At 45.2% G+C, this 27,928-nt stretch overlaps 2 protein-coding genes across 2 annotated transcripts; one reads left to right on the top strand and one right to left on the bottom strand.

The window, feature by feature from the left end:
* Positions 1–23,712: 23,712 nt before the first annotated feature.
* LOC125532726 lies at positions 23,713–25,498 on the top strand. Its single transcript, XM_048696671.1, has 2 exons — positions 23,713–24,529; positions 25,166–25,498. Exons 1-2 carry the CDS (start codon positions 23,713–23,715, stop codon positions 25,405–25,407), a joined length of 1,059 nt encoding a protein of 352 aa, XP_048552628.1. The 3' UTR covers positions 25,408–25,498.
* A 322-nt stretch (positions 25,499–25,820) lies between these two features.
* On the bottom strand, positions 25,821–27,455 carry LOC125510332 (tryptamine hydroxycinnamoyltransferase 2-like). The gene is made up of 2 exons (XM_048675513.1): positions 26,998–27,455; positions 25,821–26,876 (listed from the first exon to the last, which is right to left on the bottom strand). The coding sequence occupies exons 1-2, from the start codon at positions 27,367–27,369 to the stop codon at positions 25,932–25,934; spliced, it is 1,317 nt and encodes a 438-aa protein (XP_048531470.1). The 5' UTR covers positions 27,370–27,455; the 3' UTR covers positions 25,821–25,931.
* Positions 27,456–27,928: the final 473 nt, after the last annotated feature.

Below are 27,928 nucleotides of genomic sequence, written 5' to 3'. Positions count from 1 at the left end.
GACTAGTACAAAAATACCATTAAATGGAGTCGACAAACCTTCTGGTACATCTTGTTTGAGAATGCATCATGCAGGAAGTCCGCAATGAACTTACACCAATTCATATTCTTCACATCTTTCAGTTTTTCCTGCACGACACAAATTTCAGGACAAGAAGTTCCTGCATCAGAAATCAAATGGGAAAACATCAAAAAACTGGCAGTTACTAGCTTACAGATGACATAGGAGTCAAAAGATTGAAGGAAAAATAAAAGTAGTAGAGATAGAGCATTAACCAGGATGGGGAAGCATTTGTTGCTTGGGCGAAGAGATGTGGTTGGCGCAAAAACAGTTGAGATCAGGTATATGAGTAGCTTCATCTTAAAAACCTCGCCATGGGTTGTCATGCCCTCCAGTGAATTTGCCAGCACGGTCGTGTTCGGCATGGATGTCAACCCAGGAAACAAACGGGCAAACAACGTTTCCTCAATCTTATTATTGACCTCATACGGGACTTTGATCTCTCCACGGGGCACACCCAACGTGCAGAACACGGATTCCTCGTCTAACGGCAGTCTTCCACGTCCCGGAATCACAAATTCCCTGGAGGCGGGCTCGTAAATCTCACCGAGCCAGTCGCATACAGGGTTCACTAAATTGTTGCACCGAACATCCATCAGAACCTGCATCCCCATCTCAGCAGCAGCTCCCTTCTGGTCATCGGTAAATCCCTCGGTCAATATAGTCAGGCGTTCTTGTGAAGCCCTATTGCGATTACGTTTCTTCTTCTGCAAAACAGAGAAATGATCATTTTTTGCCATGTTTCACCATCATGGAAATTTAGTCCCTATCAGATGATTGCAAACTCAACATGACATTGAAAACATATGGGGGAGGGGTGGGGGGGTGGACAGTTACCTCATCGTCGTCTGTTGTCCGTCCAGTTGCACGATTCTACCGAGGTAACTCCATGAAATCATCATCATCGTCTTGATGATCGCTGCGAGCCATTCTGCTGATGTAAGAACAAAGCAAAAATGTCAGGGTGAAATGAAAGTATGAAGTAAGCAGTGATACGTCTCCAATGTATCTATAATTTTTGATTGCTCCATGCTATATTATCTACTGTTTTGGACATCATTGGACTTTATTTTCCACTTTTATATTATTTTTGGGACTAACCTATTAACTGGAGGCCCAGCCCAGAATTGATGTTTTTTTGCCTGTTTTAGGGTTTCGAAGAAAAGGAATATCAAACGGAGTCCAAACGGAATGAAACCTTCGGGAACGTGATTTTCTCAACGAACAAGACCCGGGAGACTTGGACCCTACGTCAAGACACAAAAGAGGAGGCCACGAGGTAGGGTGCGCGCCTACCCCCCAGGCACGCCCTCCACCCTCGTGGGCCCCCTGTTGCTCCACCGACGTACTCCTTCCTCCTATATATACCTACGTACCCCCAAACGATCAGAACGGAGCCAAAAACCTAATTCCACCACCGCAACTTTCTATATCCACGAGATCCCATCTTGGGGCCTGTTCCGGATCTCCGCCGGAGGGGGCATCGATCACGGAGGGCTTCTACATCAACTCCATAGCCCATCCGATGAAGTGTGAGTAGTTTACCTCAGACCTACGGGTCCATAGTTATTAGCTAGATGGATTCTTCTCTCTTTTTGGATCTCAATACAATGTTCTCCCCCTCTCTTGTGGAGAACTATTTGATGTAATCTTCTTTTTGCAGTGTGTTTGTTGAGACTGATAAATTGTGGGTTTATGATCAAGTCTATCTATGAATAATATTTGAATCTTCTCTGAATTCTTTTATGTATGATTGTTTATCTTTGCAAGTCTCTTCGAATTATCAGTTTGGTTTGGCCTACTAGATTGATCTTTCTTGCAATGGGAGAAGTGCTTAGCTTTGGGTTCAATCTTGCGGTGTCCTTTCCCAGTGACAGCAGGGGCAGCAAGGCACGTATTGTATTGTTGCCATCGAGGATAAAAAGATGGGGTTTTCATCATATTGCATGAGTTTATCGCTCTACATCATGTCATCTTGCTTAAGGCGTTACTCTATTTTTAACTTAATACTCTAGATGCATGCTGGATAGCGGTCGATGAGTGGAGTAATAGTAGTAGATGCAGGCATGAGTCGGTCTACTTGTCTCGGACGTGATACCTATATACATGATCATACCTAGATATTCTCATAACTTTGCTCAATTCTGTCAATTGCTCAACAGTAATTTGTTCACCCACCGTAGAATATTTATGCTCTCGAGAGAAGCCACTAGTGAAACCTATGGCCCCCGGGTCTATCTTTATCATATTAATCTCCTACTACTTAGTTATTTCCTTTGCTTTTTTACTTTGCCTTTATTTTACTTTGCATCTTTATCACAAAAATACAAAAAAAAATTATCTTATCATATCTATCAGATCTCACTCTTGTAAGTGTTCATGTAGGGATTGACAACCCCTATTCACGTTGGTTGCGAGGATTTATTTGTTTTGTGCAGGTACGAGGGACTCGCGCGTAGCCTCCTACTGGATTGATACCTTGGTTCTCAAAAACTGAGGGAAATACTTACGCTACTTTGTTGCATCATCCCTTCCTCTTCGGGGAAAACCAACGCAGTGCTCAAGAGGTAGCAAGAAGGATTTCTGGCGCCGTTGCCGGGGAGGTCTACGCAAAAGTCAACATACCAAGTACCCATCACATACCCTTATCTCCCGCATTACATTATTTGCCATTTTCCTCTCGTTTTCCTCTCCCCCACTTCACCCTTGCCGTTTTATTCGCCCTCTCTCTCTATCCTCCCTCTCTTTCTCTATTTGCCTCTTTTTGCCCGCTTGCTTTTTGCTTGTGTGTTAGTTTGCTTGCTTGTCACGATGGCTCAACATAACACTAAATTGTGTGACTTTACCAACACCAACAACAATGATTTTATTAGCACTCCGATTGCTCCTCTTACCGATGCTAAATCTTGTGAAATTAATACTGCTTTGCTGAATCTTGTGATGAAAGATCCGTTTTCCGGCCTTCCTAGTGAAGATGCCGCTACCCATCTAAATAGCTTCATTGATTTATGTGACATGCAAAAGAAGAAAGATGTGGATAATGATATTGTTAAATTGAAGCTATTTCCTTTTCGCTTAGAGATCGTGCTAAAGCTTGGTTTTCGTCTTTGCCTAAAAATAGTATTGATTCATGGAATAAGTGCAAAGATGCTTTTATCTCTAAGTATTTTCCTCCCGCTAAGATGATCTCTCTTAGAAACGATATTATGAATTTTAAGCAACTTGATCATGAACATGTTGCACAAGCTTGGGAGAGAATGAAACTAATGATACGTAATTGCCCTACTCATGGTTTAAATTTGTGGATGATTATACAAATTTTTTATGCCGGATTGAATTTTGCTTCTAGAAATCTTTTAGATTCGGCCACGGGAGGCACTTTTATGGAAATCACTTTAGGAGAATCTACTAAACTCCTAGATCATATTATGGTTAATTATTCTCAATGGCATACTGAAAGATCTACTAATAAAAAGGTGCATGTGATAGAAGAAATTAATGTTTTGAGTGCAAAGATGGATGAACTTATGAAATTATTTGCTAATAAGAGTGTTACTTCTGATCCTAATGATATGCCCTTGTCTACTTTGATTGAGAATAATAATGAATCTATGGATGTGAATTTTGTTGGTAGGAACAATTTTGGTAACAACGTGTATAGAGGAAATTTTAATCCTAGGCCTTATCCTAGTAATCCCTCTAATAATTATGGTAATTCCTACAATAATTCTTATGGAAATTATAATGATTTTCCCTCTGATTTTGAATCTAATATTAAAGAATTTATTACTTCACAAAAGAATTTCAATGCTATGATTGAAGAAAAAATGCTTAAGATTGATGATTTGGCTAGGAACGTTGATAGAATTTCTCTTGATATTGATTCTTTGAAACTTAGGTATATTCCACCTAAGCATGATATCAATGAGTCTCTCAAAGCCATGAGAATTTCCATTGATGAGTGCAAATAAAGAACCGCTAGGATGCGTGCTAAGAAAGATGCCTTTATAAGAGCGTGTTCTTCTAGTTGCTATGAAAATAATGATGAAGATCTAAAAGTTATTGATGTGTCCCCTATTAAATATTTGTTTTGAAATATGAATCTTGATAATGATGGGACTGAATATGATCCACCTTTACCTAGAAGGTGTTCCAAGAATTCGGAATTTGTTGATCTTGATGCTAAAATTGATAAAAGTGGGATTGAAGAAATTAAAACCCTAGATGTTGCTAAACCAACTATTATGGATTTCAAGGAATTTAATTATGAAAATTTCTCTTTGATTGATTGTATTTCCTTTTTGCAATCCGTGCTAAATTCTCCTCACGCTTATAGTCAAAATAAAGCGTTTACTAAATATATCGTTGATGCCTTGATGCAATCTTATGAAGAAAAACTTGAATTGGAAGTTACTATCCCTAGAAAGCTTTATGATGAGTGGGAAACCAACTATTAAAATTAAAATTAAAGATCATGAATGCTATGCTTTGTGTGATTTGGGTGCTAGTATTTCCACGATTCCAAAGACTTTGTGTGATTTGTTAGGTTTCCGTGATTTTGATGATTGCTCTCTAAGCTTGCACCTTGCGGATTCCACTATTAAGAAACCTATGGGAAGAATTAATGATGTTCTTATTGTTGCAAATAGGATTTATGTGCCCGTAGATTTTATTGTTCTTGACATAGATTGCAATCATTCATGTCCTATTATTCTTGTTAGACCTTTTCTTAGAACGATTGGTGCAATTATTGATATGAAGGAAGGAAATATTAGATTCCAATTTCCATTAAGGAAAGGCATGGAACACTTTCCTAGAAAGAAAATTAAATTACCTTATGAATCTATTATGAGAGCCACTTATGGATTGCCAACCAAAGATGGCAATACCTAGATCTATCCTTGCTTGTTATGCCTAGCTAGGGGCGTTAAACGATAGCGCTTGTTGGAAGGCAACCCAATTTTATTTTTATTCCTTGCTTTTTGCTCCTGTTTAGTAATAAATAATTTATCTAGCCTCTGTTTTGGTTGTGTTTTTGTGTTTAATTAGTGTTTGTGCCAAGTAGAACCGTTGGGAAGACTTGAGGAAAGTCTTATTGAACTTGCTGTAAAAAACAGAAACTTTAGCGCTCACGAGAACTGCTGTCATTTTTATTTGGAAAGTGCTATTTAGTTAATTATTTTTACAGATGATTAATAGATAAATTCCCCACGTCCAGACATTTATTTTAGAATTTTTGGGGTTCCAGATCTTGCGCTAGCTACAGATTACTACAGACTGTTCTGTTTTTGACAGATTCTGTTTTTCGTTTGTTGTTTGCTTATTTTGATAAATCTATGGCTAGTAAAATAGTTTATAAACCATAGATAAGTTGGAATACAGTAGGTATAACACCAATATAAATAAAGAATGAGCTCATTACAGTACCTTAAAGTGGTCTTTTGTTTTCTTTCGCTAACGGAGCTCACGAGATTTTCTACTTTAAGTTTTGTGTTGTGAAGTTTTCAAGTTGTGCGTAAAGATTTTATGGATTATGGAACAAGGAGTGGAAAGAGCCTAAGCTTGGGGATGCCCATGGCACCCCCAAGATAATCTAAGGACACCTAAAAGCCAAAGCTTGGGGATGCCCCGGAAGGCATCCCCTCTTTCGTCTACTTCTATCGGTAACTTTACTTGGAGCAATATTTTTATTCACCACATGATATGTGTTTTGCTTGGAGCGCCTTATATGATTTGAGTCTTTACCTTTTAGTTTACCACAATCATCCTTGCTGTACACACCTTTTGAGAGAGCCATACATGATTTGGAATTTGTTAGAATACTCTATGTGCTTCGCTTATATCTTTTGAGTTATATAATTTTGCTCTAGTACTTCACTTATATCTTTTAGAGCACGGTGGTGGATTTGTTTTATAGAAACTATTGATCTCTCATGCTTCACTTAGATTATTTTGAGAGTCTCAATAGCATGGTAATTTTCTTAAAATCCTAATATGCTAGGTATTCAAGAATAATAAAATTCTCTTATGAGTGTGTTGAATACTATGAGAAGTTTGATGCTTGATAATTGTTTTGAGATATAAAGATGGTGATATTAAAGTCATGCTAGTTGAGCAGTTGTGAATTTGAGAAATACTTGTGTTGAAGCTTGTGATTCCCGTAGCATGCACGTATGGTGAACCGTTATGTGATGAAGTCGGAGCATGATTTATTTATTGATTGTCTTCCTTATGAGTGGCGGTCGGGGACGAGCGATGGTCTTTTCCTACCAATCTATCCCCCTAGGAGCATGCGCGTAATACTTTGCTTTGATAACTTGTAGATTTTTGTAATAAGTATATGAGTTCTTTATGACTAATGTTGAGTCCATGGATTATACGCACTCTCACCCTTCCACCTTTGCTAGCCTCTCTAATACCGCGCACCTTTCGTCGGTATCATACACCCACCATATACCTTCCTCAAAACAGCCACCATACCTACCTATTATGGCATTTCCATAGCCATTCCAAGATATATTTATTGGGGAACGTAGTAATTTCAAAAAAATTCCTACGCACACGCAAGATCATGGTGATGCATAGCAACGAGAGGGGAGAGTGTTGTCTACGTACCCTCGTAGACCGAAAGCGGAAGCGTTAGCACAACGCGGTTGATGTAGTCGTACGTCTTCACGGCCCGACCGATCAAGCACCGAAACTACGGCACCTCCGAGTTCTAGCACACGTTCAGCTCGATGACGATCCCCGGACTCCGATCCAGCAGAGTGTCGGGGAAGAGTTCCGTCAGCACGACGGCGTGGTGACGATCTTGATGTTCTACCGTCGCAGGGCTTCGCCTAAGCACCGCTACAATATTATCGAGGATTATGGTGGAAGGGGGCACCGCACATGGCTAAGAGATCAATGATCAATTGTTGTGTCTTTGGGGTGCCCCCCTGCACCCGTATATAAAGGAGCAAGGGAGGAGGAGGCTGGCCCTAGGAGGGGGCGCGCCAAGTGTGGAGTCCTACTAGGACTCCCTAGTCCTAGTAGGATTCCCCTCCCATATGAAATAGGAAAAGAGGAAGGGAAAAGGAGAAGGAAGGAAGGGGGAGCCCCCCCTCCCTAGTCCAATTCGGACCAGCCCATGGGGAGGGGTGCGGCCACCCTTTGAGGCCTTTCTCTTCTTTCCTGTATGGCCCATTAAGGCCCAATACGAATTCCCGTAACTCCCCGGTACTCCCGAAAATACCCGAATCACTCGGAACCTTTCCGATGTCCGAATATAGTTGTCCAATATGTCGATCTTTACGTCTCAACCATTTCGAGACTCCTCCTCATGTCCCCGATCTCATCCGGGACTCCGAACTCCTTCGGTACATCAAAACTCATAATATAAATGTCATCGAAACCTTAAGCGTGCGGACCCTACGGGTTCGAGAACAATGTAGACATGACCGAGACACGTCTCCGGTCAATAACCAATAGCGGAACATTGGCTCCCACATATTCTACGAAGATCTTTATCGGTCAGACCGCATAACAACATACGTTCTTCCCTTTGTCATCAATATGTTACTTGCCCGACATTCGATCGTCGGTATCTCAATACCTAGTTCAATCTCGTTACCGGCAAGTCTCTTTACTCGTTCCGTAATACATCATCCTGCAACTAACTCATTAGTTGCAACGCTTGCAAGGCTTAAGTGATGTGCATTACCGAGAGGGCCCAGAGATACCTCTCCGACAATCGGAGTGACAAATCCTAATCTCGAAATACGCCAACCCAACAAGTACCTTCGGAGACACCTGTAGAGCACCTTTATAATCACCCAGTTACGTTGTGACGTTTGATGGCACACAAAGTGTTCCTCCGGTAAACGGGAGTTGCATAATCTCATAGTCATAGGAACATGTATAAGTCATGAAGAAAGCAATAGCAACAAACTAAACGATCAAGTGCTATGCTAACGGAATGGGTCAAGTCAATCACATCATTCTCCTAATGATGTGATCCCGTTAATCAAATGACAACTCATGTCTATGGTTAGGAAACATAACCATCTTTGATCAACGAGCTAGTCAAGTAGAGGCATACTAGTGACACTCTGTTTGTCTATGTATTCACACATGTATTATGTTTCCGGTTAATATAATTCTAGCATGAATAATAAACATTTATCATGATATAAGGAAATAAATAATAACTTTATTATTGCCTCTAGGGCATATTTCCTTCAATAACTTTCCACCGTTCCATTTATTATGACACACTCCATCATTATCATATTGCTTAGCATGATCATGTAGTTGACATCGTATTTGTGGCAAAGCCACCATTCATAATTATTTCATACATGTCACTCTTGATTCATTGCATATCCCGGTACACCGCCGAAGGCATTCATATAGAGTCATATTTTGTTCTAAGTATCGAGTTGTAATTGTTGAGTTGTAAGAAAAATAAAAGTGTGATGATCATCATTATTAGAGCATTGTCCCAGTGAGGAAAGGATGATGGAGACTATGATTCCCCCACAAGTCGGGATGAGACTCCAGACGAAAAATAAAAAAAAGAAAAGAAAAGAGGCCATAAAAAAGGGAAAAGGCCCAAATATAAATAAAATAAAAAATTAGAGAAAAAGAGAGAAGGGACAATGCTACTATCCTTTTACCACACTTGTGCTTCAAAGTAGCACCATGATATTCATGATAGAGAGTCTCCTATGTTATCACTTTCATTTACTAGTGGGAATTTTTCATTATAGAACTTGGCTTGCATATTCCAATGATGGGCTTCCTCAAAATGCCCTAGGTCTTCATGAGCGAGCAAGTTGGATGCACACCCACTTAGTTTCTTTTTGAGCTTTCACATACTTATAGCTCTAGTGCATCCGTTGCATGGCAATCCCTACTCACTCACATTGATATCTATTGATGGGCATCTTCATAGCCCGTTGATACGCCTAGTTGATGTGAGACTATGTTCTCCCTTTTTGTCTTCTCCACAACCACCACTTTATCCCACCTATAGTGCTATATCCATGGCTCAACCTCATGTATTGCGTGAAGATTGAAAAAGTTTTGAGAATGTCAAAAGTATGAAACAATTGCTTGGCTTGTCATCGGGGTTGTGCATGATTTAAATATTTTGTGTGGTGAAGATAGAGCATAGCCAGACTATATGATTTTGTAGGGATAACTTTCTTTGGCCATGTTATTTTGAGAAGACATAATTGCTTTGTTAGTATGCTTGAAGTATTATTATTTTTATGTCAATATTAAACTTTTGTCTTGAATCTTTCGGATTAGAATATTCATACCACAATTAAGAAGAATTACATTAAAATTATGCCAAGTAGCACTCCACATCAAAAATTCTGTTTTTATCATTTACCTACTCGAGGACGAGCAGGAATTAAGCTTGGGGATGCTTGATACGTCTCCAACGTATCTATAATTTTTTATTGCTCCATGCTATATTATCTACTGTTTTGGACATTATTGGGCTTTATTTTCCACTTTTATATTATTTTTGGGACTAACCTATTAACCGGAGGCCCAACCCAGAATTGCTATTTTTTTTGCCTGTTTTAGGGTTTTGAAGAAAAGGAATATCAAACGGAGTCCAAACGGAATGAAACCTTCGGGAACGTGAATTTCTCAACGAACAAGACCCGGGAGACTTGGACCCTACGTCAAGACACAAAAGAGGAGGCCAGGAGGTAGGGGGCACGCCTACCCCCCCCCCCCCAGGCGCGCCCTCCACCCTCGTGGGCCCCCTGTTGCTCCACCGACGTACTCCTTCCTCCTATATATACCCACGTACCCCCAAACGATCAGAAACAGAGCCAAAAACCTAATTCCACCGCCGCAACTTTCTGTATCCACGAGATCCCATCTTGGGGCCTGCTCCGGATCTCCGCCGGAGGGGGCATCGATCACGGAGGGCTTCTACATCAACACCATAGCCCATCCGATGAAGTGTGAGTAGTTTACCTCAGACCTACGGGTCCATAGTTATTAGCTAGACGGCTTCTTCTCTCTTTTTGGATCTCAATACAATGTTCTCCCCCTCTCTTGTGGAGAACTATTCGATGTAATCTTCTTTTTGCGGTGTGTTTGTTGAGACCGATGAATTGTGGGTTTATGACCAAGTCTATCTATGAATAATATTTGAATCTTCTCTGAATTATTTTATGTATGATTGGTTATCTTTGCAAGTCTCTTCTAATTATCAGTTTGGTTTGGCCTACTAGATTGATCTTTCTTGCAATGGGAGAAGTGCTTAGCTTTGGGTTCAATCTTGCGGTGTCTTTTCCCAGTGACAGTAGGGGCAGCAAGGCACGTATTGTATTTTTGCCATCGAGGATAACAAGATGGGGTTTTCATCATATTGCCTGAGTTTATCCCTCTACATCATGTCATCTTGCTTAAGGCGTTACTCTGTTTTTAACTTAATACTCTAGATGCATGCTGGATAGCGATCGATGAGTGGAGTAATAGTAGTAGATGCAGGCAGGAGTCGGTCTACTTGTGTCGGACGTGATGCCTATATACATGATCATACCTAGATATTCTCATAACTATGCTCAATTCTGTCAATTGCTCAACAGTAATTTGTTCACCCATCGTAGAATATTTATGCTCTCGAGAAAAGCCACTAGTGAAACCTATGGCCCCAGGGTCTATCTTTATCATATTAATCTCCTACTACTTAGTTATTTCCTTTGCTTTTTTACTTTGCCTTTATTTTACTTTGCATCTTTATCACAAAAATACAAAAAAATATTATCTTATCATATCTATCATATCTCACTCTCGTAAGTGGTCGTGTAGGGATTGACAACCCCTATTCGCGTTGGTTGCGAGGATTTATTTGTTTTGTGCAGGTACGAGGGACTCGTGCGTAGCCTCCTACTGGATTGATACCTTGGTTCTCAACAACTGAGGGAAATACTTACGCTACTTTGCTGCATCATCCCTTCCTCTTCGGGGAAAACCAACGCAGTGCTCAAGAGGTAGCAAGCAGTTGCCACCTAACAGAATGTGCTTGCCACAAAGGCTCAATTGAAAGTGGCAAAAAGTACTGGGTTGCCATATATTATGGTAACATATAATGTGGCAACATATAATGTGGTAACTCTCACTCTGTCCTCTTACAAAAAATGAGTTGTCATATATTCAAAGGCGAATGTACTAGGTTGAAATTGCCATGTTAAAATGCAATACAATTCAAAAAGCGTTGAAAACATCTACTGAACAACCTGTAATGTGGCAACTCACAAACTGACCTCATATTAAAAAATGAGTTGCCATGTAGTACGGCCAAATATGTTCAGATATTACAAGTCAGTATGGCAAACACAAAAAGTGAGTGTATTGTACAGAGAATTTGCCACATTATCCTGCCTATATCATGGCAACAGCCTTAGTGTGTTAACAGAAATACTTGCCACATGGAAATCATACTGTGCGGCAACTGACACATTTGATCAGGAAATTAGTTGCCATCCAGTGCACATAGTTGCTGAAACTGCCATGACTACCTATTTACTACACTTTATCAGGCCTACAGCATGGCAACAGCCATAGTGTGTGCACACAAATAGTTACCGCATGGAAAACATATTTGTGGCAACTGACACAGTTGATCAGGGAATTAGTTGCCATCCAGTGCAGATAGTTACTGAAACTATCATGTCTACCTTCTTACTACACTTTGAAATACAACTACCTAGATCTAGAGTTCATTGGCAACTATCATAACCTGAAATTCGTCAACAAAAAACTTCCTGCACTACTCGCAAAATAGCATTTCGAGACAGTACATAACTATGAACACCCACACCCCCTACGATTGTCCAACAATAAATGTGGCAACTAAACACATTGGCTTCATTAAAAATCTATAGTTCATAAGGCAATTTAACAAATGTTGAAGTTGCCATGTTAACGCAAAAGAAACTAGAAACAAAAAGGGACACATACTACAATGCACAAACATATAATGTGGCAACTGACACCCTGTCCTGATATAAAAATGAGTTGCCATATCTTCACAAGCAAGTGTGATAGGTTCAAATTGCCATGCTAAAAGTGCAGGACAATTCAAAAAGTGCATAAAAACATCCACCACACAACATGTAATCTGGCAACACACACCCTGACCTCGTATTAAAAATGAGTTGCCATGTATGTTCATATATCACAAGTCAGAAGGCAAAACGCAAATTCAGTCTACAATACAGTGAATTTACCCCATTATGCTGCCTACAGCATGGCAACAGCCATTGTGTGTTCACAAAATTAGTTGCCACATGGCAAGCATGTTTGTGGCAACTGACACGATTGATCAGGAAATTAGTTGCCATCCAATGCATACAGTTTCTGGAACTACTATGGCTACCTTTGTAATTCACTTTGAAACACAACTACCTAGATCTAGGATTCAATCCCAACTATCAAACCCGGAAATTAACCAACAAAAAACTTCCTGCACCAATGGCAACAACATTTCAAGGCAATGCATGACTAACAACTACAAAAACGCCGGCTCAAATCGAACCGCAACACCCGGATGTGGTTGCGGACAGGCGAGCCACACCGGCATCACTGCCACCGCGGCAGCGACGAACCTACGCAATGCCATCCTAAACGGCAAACACGGGACTCCGCCGCCGACGGGAACGCCGGAGCACCGCGATTACGCCGTAATCACTATGAATCTTGAGCGGAGAAATCCACCGTAGAGGGGAGATGGGAAAATGCAGGGAGGAATGTCAGCGCGGGGAGGAGCATTACCTTCAAGCTGCGGGCACTCCGGCGTAGACTCTCTGGTCCGGCGAGCCCCACCGATGGTCGCGAATGCCGTAGACTCTCCCGCCTTCGCCGCCTCCTCCTCCTATCGGCTTCTCCTCCAATCGAATGAACAGCTGCGGATGGTGGGTTGGGTGAGTAGAGAAGTGGGGGGAGTAAATGGAACCGCGCATGATGGGGGTGTGAAGTAGAGAGCCGTGTTAGACGGCAACCGCATTCGGGCGACGCGTGCGCGCGCAACCGCAGTCCCACCGCACGCCCCCGAGTGGCAACCGTTGACCGCGGAGAGGAAACAGGCGTGCGGGCGACCCCTCTTACACACCACACAATCGACTTGTCCTACGTGGCACACGAAATCAGCCAGATCGTGTCAAGATTCGTGCAGCAGCTACTGGACGGCGACGGATGCGTGTGCGCGAGTTGGCTAACGCCCACACGTGTGGGCGTTAGACTTTTCGATTTCTTTTCCCTTTTTCCTGTTTTTGAGTTTCGCTTTTTTCTGTTTCTTTTTCTTTCCTTTTCCTTTTTAGTATTTATTTCAAAACATGTTCGTGTCTTTAAAAATTGTTCATTAATTTGTAAAAACCTTTGAATTTTAGAAAAAAATTGGAGTTTCAAAAAATTCTCATTTTAAAGAATGTTCTCATTTCAAAAACAAAAATGGTTTGTGTTTCCCAAAATTGTTCATGTTTTCAAATTTGTTCTGCAGTTCCAAAAAATGTTCGCCATTTCAAAAACCTTTTGTGTTTCCAAAAATTGTTCACAAATTTTAAAAAATGTTCGTGTTTCCCAAATTTTTTCATGTTTTCAAATTTGTTCCGCGGATTCATAAAATGTTCGCATTTTCAAAAAAATTGTGTTTCCAAAATTTGTTCCTGTTTTCAAAAACTATGTGCAAATTTCAAAAGTGTTTCTATTACCAAATTTTTTTGGATTCTTAAAAAATGTTCACATTTTCAAAAAATATTAAGTGTTTCAAAAGATTTTTCCAGTTAAAAAAACTTCATATGTTGGTGATTTTCAGGAATTGTTTGCATTTTACGAAAATGATTGTATTTTTTCAAAAATAATTTGATTTTGTTTTCATTTCATAACACATTCTATTTTTAAAAAATAAACTGATTTGTAGGAGCATGAACAATTGTTGAAACACTGAACATTTTTTGAAAAAAATACGAATAATTTCTGACAACACGAACATTTTTTGAATTTATGAAGAAAATCAGTGTCAAGAACATTTTTTTGGAATGTCGAACAAATAATTCAAAAACACGAAAAATAAAAAAGGAAAAAAAATAAAGAAAAAGGAAATGTTTGGATCTACGTTGTTTTTGGTTCTTGTAAGTTGCACAGGTATGTAAGCATTCATGCCATTATCTCCGGTGGCTAGCACCACAGGCTCTAACGCCGGAGGTCTCAGGTTCTATCCCTGAGATTGCACATTGTTTTTGCAATTTATGCTACAATGCTCGATCGCTTCTCCATACAGGTCCGTGCGTTTGCCCGACACTCTGCCGCAATAAGCGGCAGATAGGAGTTCCCCTGGTAGCTTCCCATCCGGTTTCATATCAGTCAGATCGCCCACACGTGTGCTGACTTGGGCCTGCCCATTTATTTTTCTTGGAGAGGTGATGCGAGCTCATTTTTTGGAAGCACTTCAGGAAGGTCTGATAGATTCCCATCCAGTTTCAGGGAGCTTGTAGGTTGGTTTTTTCTTCTTTCTTTATGTGTGTTATTTTTAACATCAGTACAGACGTAAGCGCTCATACATACACCTATACACTCATCTTTATAAATACAAACACGCACACCTTACCCATATGAGCACCTTCGAGAGACTGAGCCGACATGTCATTTTGAAATTTACGAAGTCACCATAGGCACCTCGTCGTCGACGGGAACGTCTCCTCCCACTGAAAGCGCATCGCCGAAATCTTTAAATAAATTCAAGAATAATGCGAGCACCAGGACTTCAACCCTAGTGGACTGCGCAGTCCCTTTAACCATCCAACCACAGGTTGGTTCGCTTATGTGTGTTTTTCTTTGTTGGCTTCCTAGTGTTCTTTTATTTTTTCGTTTATTTACTTTTGCGTTTCTTTTTTGTTGTTCTTCTTTTTTGTTTTCATTTTAACGGATCTATTGTTAATTTCTTGCAGATTATTTACATGGTTGCTACTTCAAATTATATGCGGTCATCACTGTAGCATGTGAACGCTTGGGCGTTTATTGCCTCTGGGTCCAGCACTCTTGCTGACTAGAAACGGTTGCATAAGATTTATTCAATTCGTCACTTGTAAATTATGTGGATGAGATATGTAATCTCATATTTGACCGCTTGTGCGTGTTTTCTTTCTATTTGTATTACCGTCTCATCAGTGGCGGAGCCAGCTCAAGGAGTCGAGGCAAATACTTTATACCATAGCGTGGTCCAGCATTTGCCGAAGGAATTAGCAACACTAATCATGGTTGCTTTGTACTAATTAGTGAAGAATGGCCAGAGCAGCCCCCCCGGCGAGCTCCACCACTGCGTCTAATACTCGGATGATTTGAACTTGATTCTCGTTTAATAAAATGGTTATGCACATCATGTGATGCAAAGGCCATGTACTCCTTTTTTTTCTTTAAACTAGAACAATATCCGTGTATTGCAACGGGATATAAATATTCTAGCACGTTAGCTTGTGATTTATCTGTCAATAAAAATGTGATTGTGTAAATAGATGTTCAACAATTCTGACCATGAATTATCTTATATTTTGATTACAAGTTTGGTAAGTAAATTAAAATAAAAATGGTTCAGAAGATAAATAAATTAAAATGATTGATTATCATATACATAGAAGGTTGGACGAAGGGGTGGTGAAAACAAAGGTGAAATGAGAATCTTGGGACATGGCAACGGTAGGGATATCAGGTGTATGTGGATATGGGAGCCAAATCGAATATCCGATTATAAGACTATTTTTTTTCTTTTTGCGAAAAAACATCAGATCTATTCATCTTCAATCATGCAATACAAACATCACAAATAATAAAAGTTATATCTAAATCCGCACATCACCTAGCGATGACTATAAGCACTGAAGCGAGCCGAAGACGCGCTGCTATCACCCCCCCCCCCCCCCCCCCCCCCCCCCTCGCTGGAGCCGGGCAAAATTTGTTGTAGTAGACAGTCGGAAAATCATCGTGTTAAGGCCTCAAAGGTCCAGCACATCAAAACAGCAACCGCCGCCGATGAAGAATAACATAGATAGAAATGATCCAACTTAAAGACACATGCACATAGAGGAATGACAACGAGATCTGAACTGATCCACCAAAGACACACCTCCACACGTCCACCAACAATACTAGACGCACCATCAAAACAAGAGGTAAACGGTGAATCTTATTCCCTCGAACTATATATCCTCACAGGGAATCTTTCCCAATGCTCCTTGTACGCTCAACCAAACCATTGGTAGCCAAGTGGAGTACATGGTGGGATCGGCTCGTCACGTCTCACCTCTACCTTTGACGAGATGTAACCGTGCATTGGACGGCATCGACGTGGTCGTATGATGCTTCCCCTCGTGCGTCGTCCAACCTTTCCCTACCTGTCTACTTGTCGTCGTGCGCGATGTTCTGAATGACAAAGTGCTGCTGAAGTAGGACCCTACGCTCCACGTGACAAAGACGTTCGCTGATGAGGAGAAACACCGTTGCCTACAATACTCCCTCCGTCCGGAAATACTTGTCATCAAAATGAATAAAAAGGGATGTATTTAGATATATATTAGTTTTAGATACATCATTTTTATCTATTTAGAGTGTTGACGATATGACGCCCCAGCCACATCCTTTGAAACTCAACGTGGACGGCCCCTTTGACAAGGTTCACATACCGACCACTCTACAAAAAGAAATGTTCACATACCGGCCGGGTGAATCTGGTCGTTGGAGAATCGAGATGACCGTCGCAACTTTGCAATGGCTGGCTTGGTGAGTGTAGGGATACTCATCTACGGTCGAGCACGTACGCCTCTAAATGGTGCAAGACCCTTCTCTCCAGAGTCCGGAGCTCTCTGCTGAAATGCACACAACCCAAAACGAATAACGAAAGGAACGTCAAACTGCGCTGAGCACCTGGTTCAACAAAGCCAGGTAGACAATTAACGTTAGGAGTACGTACTTACGTAAAAAAATCCTCGATCATGCATCACAAACATGGTGGCTAGCCACTCGACGGCTCGACGCCTCCATAAATCGCATATAGATAAAATAATTACAGGCTCAGTAGCTTTTTTTTTGAGACAGTTTTATAAAAAAAATTGAGACAGTACAGGCTCAGTAGCTATTAATCAGTACTCCATCCGTTCCAAAATAAATATAGTTGATTTAGTACTAACTTTAATTCAAAGCTTTACTAAATCAGTGACCCTTATTTTAGAAGAAAGTTAGTATGCAAGATTCGGTTTTCATTTTCATGTGCACTAGAACAAAGTGAGATTTACAAAGCGGTCTCTGCGCATGATGCATGGTGAGAATTATGTCTCGCTTCCACCAAGGGAATTTTCTCTTCTTTTCCACTTTTTCTAAACAAATCTTCTTTTCGTTTGGACTAAACATACACGCATAATGCATGACAATGATGTCGTAAACAGAGTCAAACCACACAACACTTCACTAATTTTGTTAGTTACCGCATCATCATGCTGGTCGTCGATTATTATTTTATATGAGTGGTTTGGTACCGTATAACAGTAGCATGATAACTAGGTTTTTTTTAGGAAAACATGATAACTACTCCCTTCGTTCTAAATTATTCGTCGCAGAAATGGATGTATCTAGAACTAAAATACATCTAGATACATCCATACATGCGACAAGTAATTCAAAATAGAGGGAGTAGGTTATTGTTCCTGCTACCCTAAAAAAAAGGTTAATAGTCCTGCCGCCTGCGAGATGTTACCGCCAATAAAAAGTGACCACTGACCAGCCAGTCCAAACGTTAATCTTGGTCGAGAAGCTATTTTCCATTCTCACTAATCGCTTTTGCCTTCACAAGTCTAGTCGCCCCATGGAGAGGGATGACGTTTTGGTGCTCAACGCATCCACATCCACCCATAAACAGTAAAAAAAACTGATTATTATTATTGGCGATTAAGATGCTCATGTGTGCTGGGAGAGTGCAGCTCTAGGTAAAAAATGATGGGCTCTCGGAGAAACTTTGAAAAGAAGACACTTGGAGACCCAGTTTTATTTTATTTTGTCTTGAGCTCCTGGGATGTCATGGATGTCATTTCACCGTGAAAATTTGCATGCACACACTAGCATCTTGGATGATAAAAAAAAACTCAATTTTATAGACTTGCATGCATTGGCTACCCATTCATTCTAAATAAATACATCTTTTTATTTCACCTTCGCTACTTAAATGATTCATATCTCTTAGACCAATATTACGGTTTCAAACCTTTTATATATTTGAACTCATGGCGCAAAGACCTTTAGAGCAAGACCGGTTTTGGATACATTTAAAATGGATTTAAAATACTTGAAAAATATTTCACACATTTCTAAATAACATATCTCACTCATTTCTTCAAAACTGATTTAACTCGTTAAATAAATCTATTTCAGTCATTTCAAAACACATATTTCAGTCATTTCAAAAACAACTTTCACCCATTTCAAAGAACTGGTTTAACCCATTTTCATAAATAGATTTCACCCATTTGAATTGAAATCAAGGGTTCACTCAATTAAGCAATAGTTTTCAGTCATTTTAAAAAACAAGTTATCAATCATTTGAAAACACCGACTCAGTTAAATCGACCCACTCATTTTTAAAACTTTCACTCATTTCAAAAAACATGTTTCACTAAATTCGAAAACTCATTTCGAAACACTGGTTTCAATCAATGTAACAATTTTACTTCAGACAATTCAAAAAAAGATTTTAGTCATTTCAAAAAACTATTTCACTAATTTCAAAAAGCACTGACTTCACTTAATTCAAGAAACTGGTTTCACTCATTAAAAAAACAGATTTCACTCATTCCGGGAAAAAAATCTATTATTTCACTAAAACTCAAAACACTCATTTCACTCAAAAATACATTTCACTGGTTTCAAAAACATGTTATACTGATTTCAAATGAAGTGATTTCACTAGTTTCAAGAATACACTGAAATAGATTAACTGAAATAAGTTGAATGAAATGTTTAAATATAAACATATTTAAAATGTATCCTAGATTGATCTTGGCGCCTGGAGTTGAAATACATAAAAAAATCAAAAACAAAACAAAATAATATGTGTGTGGTCGAACGGCTTTGAGGCTGCTTGTACTCACGTCGAACAAAGGAGCAGTATTAAGTTTTTGTGGGTGTTGTTATTACCGCCGATGGCGAGGTGACTTGGTCTGCTCCCTTCGTTCGGGTTTATTAGCCCCCCTTTTATTTTGATCCAGAGTTTGACCATGAAATTAACTAATAAAATATAAACTATATGTCACAAAAATTATGCCATATAAAACCTCTTTCAAATATAAATCTAACAATATACTTTATGGGCAGTGCTACGTGTCGGCCGGCGATCTTTTAGAAAGATCCGCCACCTCGCAAGTCGTTGGATTTGGCACTAATCTAGCGCCGAGTGCCTGAGTCGTTCTTCACTTTTGCAACATACGTTGTGTTGCAGATTTTTTTTTTGCAACGGAGGTCATGTTGCAGAAAATATCTGTAACAAAGGTTATGTTGTAGATTTTTTTTTGCAACACAGATCATGTTGCAGATATTTTTTTACAACAGAGGTTCTGTTGCAGATTTTTTTTATAACAGAGATTAGGTTGCAAAAAGAAATTATTTGCACCGTCGAGTTGCCACTGCAACATTCCCTATGTTTCAGAAACATGGACGATGTTGCAAAATCTTGAGTTGCGGTACGTGAGACTAGACTGACACGTGGTTGGCTCTCGACGCAGCAGACATGGAGCGTAGAATTGACTGAATGATTCTAATCATTTTCCATACTTTATGTAGCATATAGTTTAGATATTTTTAGTCAAATACATGATCAAAATTGGACCCAAAATATAATCCGGTCTAGTAACCACGTCGGCCGCCCCCGCTTCTCTGATGACAGCCACCTGGGGGGCAGCCCAGCTGAAGCTGACGACTCCCACCACAGACGGTCGCGCCACTCCCGCCTCGACGACCCTGAGGATGAAGAGGACGGGTCGGAGCACTCCCGCTCCCCCTCCCGTGAGCCCGTCAACCCACCTTCGGGTCGTGGCGGCTCCGGGGCGGGGCGCACTCGAGTGTCGGCCGCAGACCTCGCGGTGGCCCTCCGCCTGGCCACCCCGCCGATCGTGCCCTCCTAGTCTCCGTCGGAGTCGGCCAGTGACATCTCCAGTGTGGGCCTGCTCGTGGCGCCGCCTTCGTCGCCTCGCTCCCCCTACGCCGTCTCCGCCCTTCGCCCCTCGCCGCCGGGCCCGGACCCCCCGCCCCCCTGGGTTGACCTCCCCGGTTACCACGGGTGGCGGTGGGTGCGAGGCCTCCAACGCGCCTTCTCCGACACTCACACCCGCAGGGGCCGCGACCGGCGACACCCTGGAGCTCGCCGGCCCGCCCCCCTCGCCGGTGGCCTCTGACGACCGCCTCGCCCCGCCTGCCTCTCCGACCGCACCGGTGGCCGTGGTCGTGACCACTCCGGCCTCCACTCACCCTCCTCCGACGGTGGCATACGCCAGGCAGCCCCGCTCCACCTCGACGCCGGTGACGGCCTCCTGCCGCAGCGCCCGCCTCGATGCGACCTGGCCGGCGGACTGCCCGGCTCCGTCCATCGCCGAGCGGGCTGAGCTCCGGGCGACAGTCCGGAACCTCGAGTCAAGTGTGGATCCCGCCCTTCCCAGTTCTTCCAATTGTTCCATTCCGCGCTTGAGGCCGCCCCTCTTGGCCACCTCGCCAAGGTGGCCACCGACTCGGCCATAGTCTTCAGGGGGAAGTTGGTCCCCTCTTAGAGCAGATCGCAGGCCATTAGGGCCCATGAAATTCTGGATGGCAAGCTGGCTGAGACCCGGGCTCGCTTACTTCGGCCCCCCGAGGGATCGACCGCCACCCCCGCGGTCCGGGCTCCTTCGGTGGCCGACGGGATGATCCGTGGACGCACACGTTCGCGCACTGCTGCTCTCCGCGCGCAAAGCGCTTCCCGTGTCCTGGGGTCAAGCAGCCCCCGATGGGGGCTTAGATGCGGGCCCTTTTCTGGAACATCCGCAGCTTCGGCCATGACGGCCGTCGCCGCCAACTCATTGAGCACATTCGTGACGAACATATTGACATCATTGCCATCCAGGAAACCTTGCGCACTGAGTTCTCCCTTCAAGAGCTTGAACGTCTTAGTTCCCACCTCTTCGCTTGACATTGGCTCCCTTCTAGTGGGACCACTGGCCACTCTGGCGGCATCCTGTTAGGGGTAAAGGATGCCACCTTTGAGGTGGGCGGCATGGACCGGGGAGAATTCTTCGTTAGTATGGAGATCTTCGAGCGTGCCCTGAACCTCAAATGGAAGGTCATAATTGTATACGGACCGGTGGACCATCGCCGCTCCCCGGCCTTCCTAGCAGAGCTGCAGCTGAAGATCTCTAACTCCCTCCTCCTAGTTGTAGTGGGTGGAGACTTTAACCTCATCCGATCCTCGGATGAGAAGAATAACGATCGGATCAACTTCCCCCGGATGCAGTTATTCAACGACTGGATCGCGGAGCTGGGTCTCCGTGAGCTTGATCGGACGGGAGCCAGGTTTACCTGGACGAACCGTCAGGTCGACCCGATGCAATCCGTCTTGGATCATGTCCTAGTTTCCCCGGAGTGGGAATTATGCTGCCCCCTGGCCTCGCTCCGGGCAATTACCCGGATCGGGTCTGACCATGTCCCCCTCCTCCTCTCCATCGCCGACGAGCGACCTCCCACCCCGTCGCGATTCCGGTTCAAGCTCTTCTGGCTCAATCAGGCCGGCTCCGGGAGGCTGTCGTCACTCGCTGGAACTCCGCTCGCTCTTTCCCTCATCGCTCCATGTCCACTGTCGACTCGTGGCACTTCTGTGCCAAGCTCGCCCGCCAATTCATGAAGGGTTGGGGTACTAACCTTGGCCGGGGCCTTAGAGAATGCAAAAGGCCATCCTGTTAGCTATCCAAGCCCTGGACGCCCGCGCCGACACGACCGGGATTTCCCCGGATGAGTGGATGCTGCGATACGACCTTGAAGATCAGCTCTCCACCATTTACACGGATGAAGAGGCCTACTGGTGTCTGCGCGGTACCCAACGGTGGGTGCTCCAGGGTGATGCCAACACCGCCTATTTCCAGGCGGTGGCGAACGGCCGACGATGGTGTAACTCCATCCACTGCCTGTGGGGTGGTGAAATGCCTCTCGTCCGCCCCTCTTCCATCCGTACCCATGTTGATGGCTTCTATAAATCCCTATTTACCCCACCCCTCGTGGTGGGGCTAGTCTCGCCCCCGACATTTGGTCGGGTGATCAGTTGGTCTCTGATGAGTCCAACGTGGCTTTAGTGGCCCCCTTCACCGAAGGCGAGGTCCTCACGGCTATTAAAGGGATGAACCCTCTTCGGCCCCGGGACCGGATGGCCTGCCCGTGACGTTCTTCAAAACATTCTGGCGAACCATCAAGCCAGAGGTCATGACCCTGTTTGAGGAATTTTACTCGAGCACTATGGATCTTGGACGCCTCAACTATGGGATCGTGACCCTCATTCCCAAGGTCCCGGGCGCTTCCGACATCCGCCAGTTCCGGCCCATCACAGTGATTAATGTGATATTCCAGATCCTGGCCAAAGGGTACGCCAATAGGGTGACCCTGCTCGCTGACGCGATTACCCATCCGAACCAATCCGCCTTCATTCAAGGCCGATTTATTTTGGATGGGGTGCTGGTATTCCACGAAGTCCTCCACGAAGTCCAGATGAAACGCCATCAGGCGGTCTTTCTGAAGCTAGACTTCCACAAAGCGTACGACACGGTCCACTGGCCATTCTTGCGGGAAGTGCTCCTCCGCAAAGGCTTTGATGACCGTTGGGTGACCCGTGTCATGCAGCTTGTCTCCTGTGGCCGAACCGCCGTGAACATCAGTGGGGACATTGGGCCCTACTTCCCCACACTTAGTGGGGTACGGCAAGGTGACCCGTTCTCGCCATTCCTGTTCAACATGGTGGTGGATGCTCTGGCATCCATCTTGGATAAGGCCAAGGGGCGGGCCATATCCGCGGCATTGTCCCCCACCTAGTCGGAGGGCGAGGGGTCTCCCTCCTTCAATATGCGGATGATACCATTATAATGGTAGAGGGTTCCGTCCAGGACATTGCCAACCTGAAGTTCCTCTTCCTGTGCTTCCAACAGATGTCGGCCCTAACCATCAACTTTGATAAGAACGAAGTGATGGTGCTCGGGTACCCCCGGACGAAGCTCAGGCTATTGCTGACCGACTCAACTGCCGGTTGGGTTCTTTCCCCACGACTTACCTGGGGATCCCCGTTAGTGATTCGCGCCTCACCGTGGCGGATCTTCGCCCCACGGTGACCCGTATGCAACACCGCGTTGAGCCTTGGAAAGGGCGTTGGTTGTCGAAGGCTGCTCGCATCATCCTTATCAACTCTTCGCTTGCTAGCCTCCTTTGGTTCCCCATGAGTTTCTATAGCCTCCATGAGACCCTTCATCAGGAGATTGCCAAATACCAATCCAGATTCTTCTGGGCTGGGAGGGGGATAAGCAGAAGTACCATATGGTAAGCTGACCTGATATCTGCAAACCCAAGGACCAGGGCGGTCTTGGGATCTTGTCCTCCCATCGCATGAACATTGCCCTCCTGACCCGTTGGCTCTGGCACATTGCCAATGGTGATGGAGGTCTTTGGCTCACCATCATCCAGAACAAGTACCTTCGGGGACAGCCCCTTGCATTCTATCAGCGCTCGGGCGGCTCCCAGTTTTGGCAGGCCGTTGTCCAGCTGCTGCCGGTGCTTCGCATTGGCACATCCATCTCGGTTGGTACTGGGTCCTCGACTCTGTTCTGGTTTGATCGATGGCTTGGCGACACCCCCCTGGCCGCACGCTTTCCGGGGCTCTTCGACATTGCAGTTGACCCTCGTATCTCTGTCGAGTCGGCCCTTATTGACCTTGGGCGCCTCGCTTTCCATCGCCCCTTTGGCCCTCCTGAAGTTGCCGCTTGGGATGCCCTCCTCCAGGACATCGCCCTCCTCCCCATTGACGTCGCCGACACCCCGGACGCCATCTCTTGGCGTCTGAATCCCTCGGGCCGCTTCTCCACCAAATCCCTCTACGCGGCCATCGCCCCCTCGACGGCCCCCGAGCCCTTTAGCTTGATTTGGGATATCCGCCTGCCCCTGAAGATCAGTATCTTCCTGTGGCAATGGATCCGCGGCCGTCTCCCGTCCGGTGTCGAGGTCTGTAAGCGTAATGGACCTGGCGATGGGATGTGCCCCATGTGCGGCACGGTGGAGGATGCTAACCACATCTTCTTCTTGTGCTCCACGGCTCAGTTCCTTTGTTCCTGTTTCCGCGAGACGGTTGGGGGCCAGTGGTGCAACACCAACTTCTCTGACCTGCTTGCAGAAATTCACGCCTCCCCCCTCGCTACCGCCATATTAGGGAGGTGTTTGGTTCGATCGTTTGGTAACGTAACCTGATAACAGCAGGAACTGAAAACGTTATTTTCTGTTTGGTTCGAGTTAAGCGTAATGAGGTCCCGTGTAATCAGATTACACTGCTGTTCAAATCTGATTCCGCCCACACCCCTCCGGTATTGGGTACCTCCCGATTTTGTAGCAGACGTTATTCTCTCGGTCTAGAACAGAGGCAAAGACGGACATGCTCTGGGGCTTGCGAGACCAGCGGCGGCCGGCAGCGCGCGAGACCGGCGATGGCCGGCGGCGGCCGGCGGCGCACGAGACCGGCGATGGTCGACGGCGCGCGAGACCGGGGCCGGCTGGCGGCGCTTGAGATCGGAGGACGGCCGCCGCACGCATGATCCGAAGGGCCGACGACGCTTAAGATCTGAGCGGCCGGCGGTGCTGCTTTCGAGGATGGACAGCGGCGCTTGAGATCCTAGACGGCCGGGGCCTAGCAAGAGCAGGTCGCTGATGGAGAGGATCATGGTCGGCAAGCGGGATCAATTCCTTTACGATGAGCGAACCAAACAAACTTGGAAAGAATTTATTACACCTCCTAAAACGCCGTGATCTGATTACGTTTACGCTACCATTTCTCTAGCCAAACACCTCCTAGATGGCTTTGCGTTGGGGTCCTTGCCTGGACGCTTTGGACCGTTCGCAATGAGCTTGTCATCCAGAAGGTGCCTCTTCGACGTGCTACTGACGGCATCTTCAAAATGTGTGGATTCTTGCAGCTCTGGCGGCCGCTTAGCCGCCCCCAGGACCGGGATGTCATCAGCAACCTCCTCGCCGACCTTCGATCGATGGCCTTCCGCTTGGCGCCTCCGCTTCCTCCCCGTGTTTTTTGTTTGTTAAGGGCTTGTGGAGCTGTGCCCTCAGCATTAACCCTTTGACTACTGGTTGCCTAGATTTGTGTGTTTGTGTGTGTGAACCTTGTTGGATATTTGGCTTGAGCAGTGGCTTTATATATAAAGTGGGGCGAAAGCCTTTTTCGGTAAACCCGGACGAAGGTAGTATCTTAGAACTTTAATCTTGCAGTGTTTCATTAATGTCTGTGTGGTGGTGGTGGTGTGCGTTCATATTCTGTGTTTGTAGAAGTTAAATTACATCTGTTCATGCATGCATATGGGTACCACAACCTTCTACTCTATTCGTTCCGAATTACTTGTTTTGGACTTATCTAAATACGAATGTATCTAGACTTATTTTAGTGCTAGATACCTCCGTATCTAAACAAATTTAAGACAAGTAATTTGGAACGGAGGGAGTATGCAGTTAAGCAAAGGCAGTTTAGGTTTAGGAGCAGATACATACATTTTTGTAGTGTTATTCAAAAGAAGAAAAATTCTATACGTGTATTATAGCACTACGTTGCATGGTTAGTCCATGGAGTGGCATATCTGCTTGAAGGCCTGGACGTGTTGGTCATCAAGCGCCATGAAGAGGTCGACACCGCCCTTGGGGTCGCACGACGGCACGAAGATCATTATCCCTTCGATGGGCAGGTCCGGCGGTAGGAAGGCGCAGGGCGGCCCGCACCCAAAGTCGAGGTCGTGGAAGCGGAACCCGAGCCAGCTGTCAACCTCCAGGTCAGGGCAAAACATTGTCCCTGGCGTCGCTGCCGTCGACGCCAGCTCCTCGCCGCCGTCTTCAATAACGCCGCGCTCCGCCTCCCCGAAGTCGATAAACGACTGGATGTACTCGTCGTCGACGAGCGCGACGGCGTCCCGGATGGCGGCGACCACGGCCGGGTAGCTGCTGGACAGGAGGTCCCGGACCTGCATCCTCGGGAACGCCCAGAGCACCATGTTCCCGAAGAAGTCCATGGGCACGGGAGGCTTTGCGCGGCCGCGGCAGTTGACGGCGACCCTCACCTGCGTGAAATCGTCCGGCGCCAGGTCTCGCGCCGCCGTGATCTTCTTCCACGCGTGCGCAAGGAGGCACTGAAACGTGCTGCAGCGCGTGCCCACGCGGGCCTTGAGGTCGGCGACGAATTCGTCCGGGAAGTGCACGGCCAGGTTCTTGATCCTGTCCATGGGGAGGACACCATAGGAGTGGCTCCGGCTTAGCTCGCCCTTGAACTCGATATTCCGGTGATCATACGCCGGCGTCGGTGGGCTTCGTGGGACAACGGTGGCCGAGCGATCGACGAACGGCGACGTGAGGACTGCGGAGTCGGTGCGGACGGCGCTGGCCCATGCGGTGTAGAAGACGCTCATGGACTGACCGTCGGCCACCTGGTGATGGCAGGCGGTGCCGATCACCAGACCGCCGCACGCGTACCTCGTCAGCTGCGCCTGGAAGATGGGCTCATTCGCACGTTCCTGCAACCCAACAGTGTCAAAATCATCAGTATGTTTTCAACCCTAGAGTATTTGATATGCTTTTATGTTACGTGTAGAAGTCTTATTGGGACGTGTAAAAATACTCTGCATATCTCATCACCTTTTCGGCCTTCGGGTAGAGCTCGTTGATGTGCGCGGACACGTCGTGCGCCAGCGCGTCGGCAAGGTCTGCGTCCGCGGTGGCCTCAAGAACAAGCACCCCGGCGTCGTTGAGATGGAAGCACTTCCGGTCGTGGTCGTCGGCAGCGAACCTCCCGGCAAGGTGCGGGAACCTGGCCACGGCGGCGACGAGGCCGGCCTTGAGCGCCTCGTTGGTCGGCGCGGGCGCGTTCCACGCGAAGACTGCCGGGATGTATCCGTCGGTGGAGGCGCGGTCGAAGACGGTGAGAGGGACCTTCTTCCCGCCGCCGCGGGCCGACTCCCGTGAGGGCTCGAGCACCGTGCTCTGCGTGATTTCCACCGTCACTGCCATTGCTGGAGCAGCCAAGGTAACTAATAACCGTGTGTGTTTTGGGTTGTGTGGCTCGTTGTGTTGTGTTGGTTAGCGTAGGTTAGTGTGTGCATGTATATATAGGGATTTTTCCTGGCCAGCCGGCCAGGCCGAATACCCTCGAAGGAAGATTAATAGGCTGGCTGGTTAGTCAAAAATTGGGTTGGAGCACCAACCCCCGCCGTGGCTACTCGGTTCCCAAACGGCGCAGAGATTTTTTGAGGGCTAACGGCAGGTGCTCTGCCTTTGCATTAAAAATTAGAAATATACATAAAAGAAATCACGCACACAAGGCGTAAGGGCTAACAGTCAGAAAGACAATAAAGCTAATTACACAGGCCTGGCTGAGGCCAGAACTAACGAAGCCAGGTCCGAACGCACCAAACAAGCTACCATGTCAGCAGTAGCCGACTGATTTTGGAAGATTCTACGGTTTCGCTCATTCCAAACATTCCAAGCAAAGTAGAGCGCAGTTGCAGCATGTGCTCGCTGGCCATGGAGAAAGCTTTTCCACCAGGCCGCTGATGATCTGAAACGGCGC

The sequence above is a fragment of the Triticum urartu genome, chromosome 1, assembly GCF_003073215.2.
Source record: "Triticum urartu cultivar G1812 chromosome 1, Tu2.1, whole genome shotgun sequence".
Lineage (NCBI taxonomy): Eukaryota > Viridiplantae > Streptophyta > Magnoliopsida > Poales > Poaceae > Triticum > Triticum urartu.
Note: the sequence above shows the minus strand (reverse complement) of the source record. Positions and strands in the feature narration are given on the sequence as shown.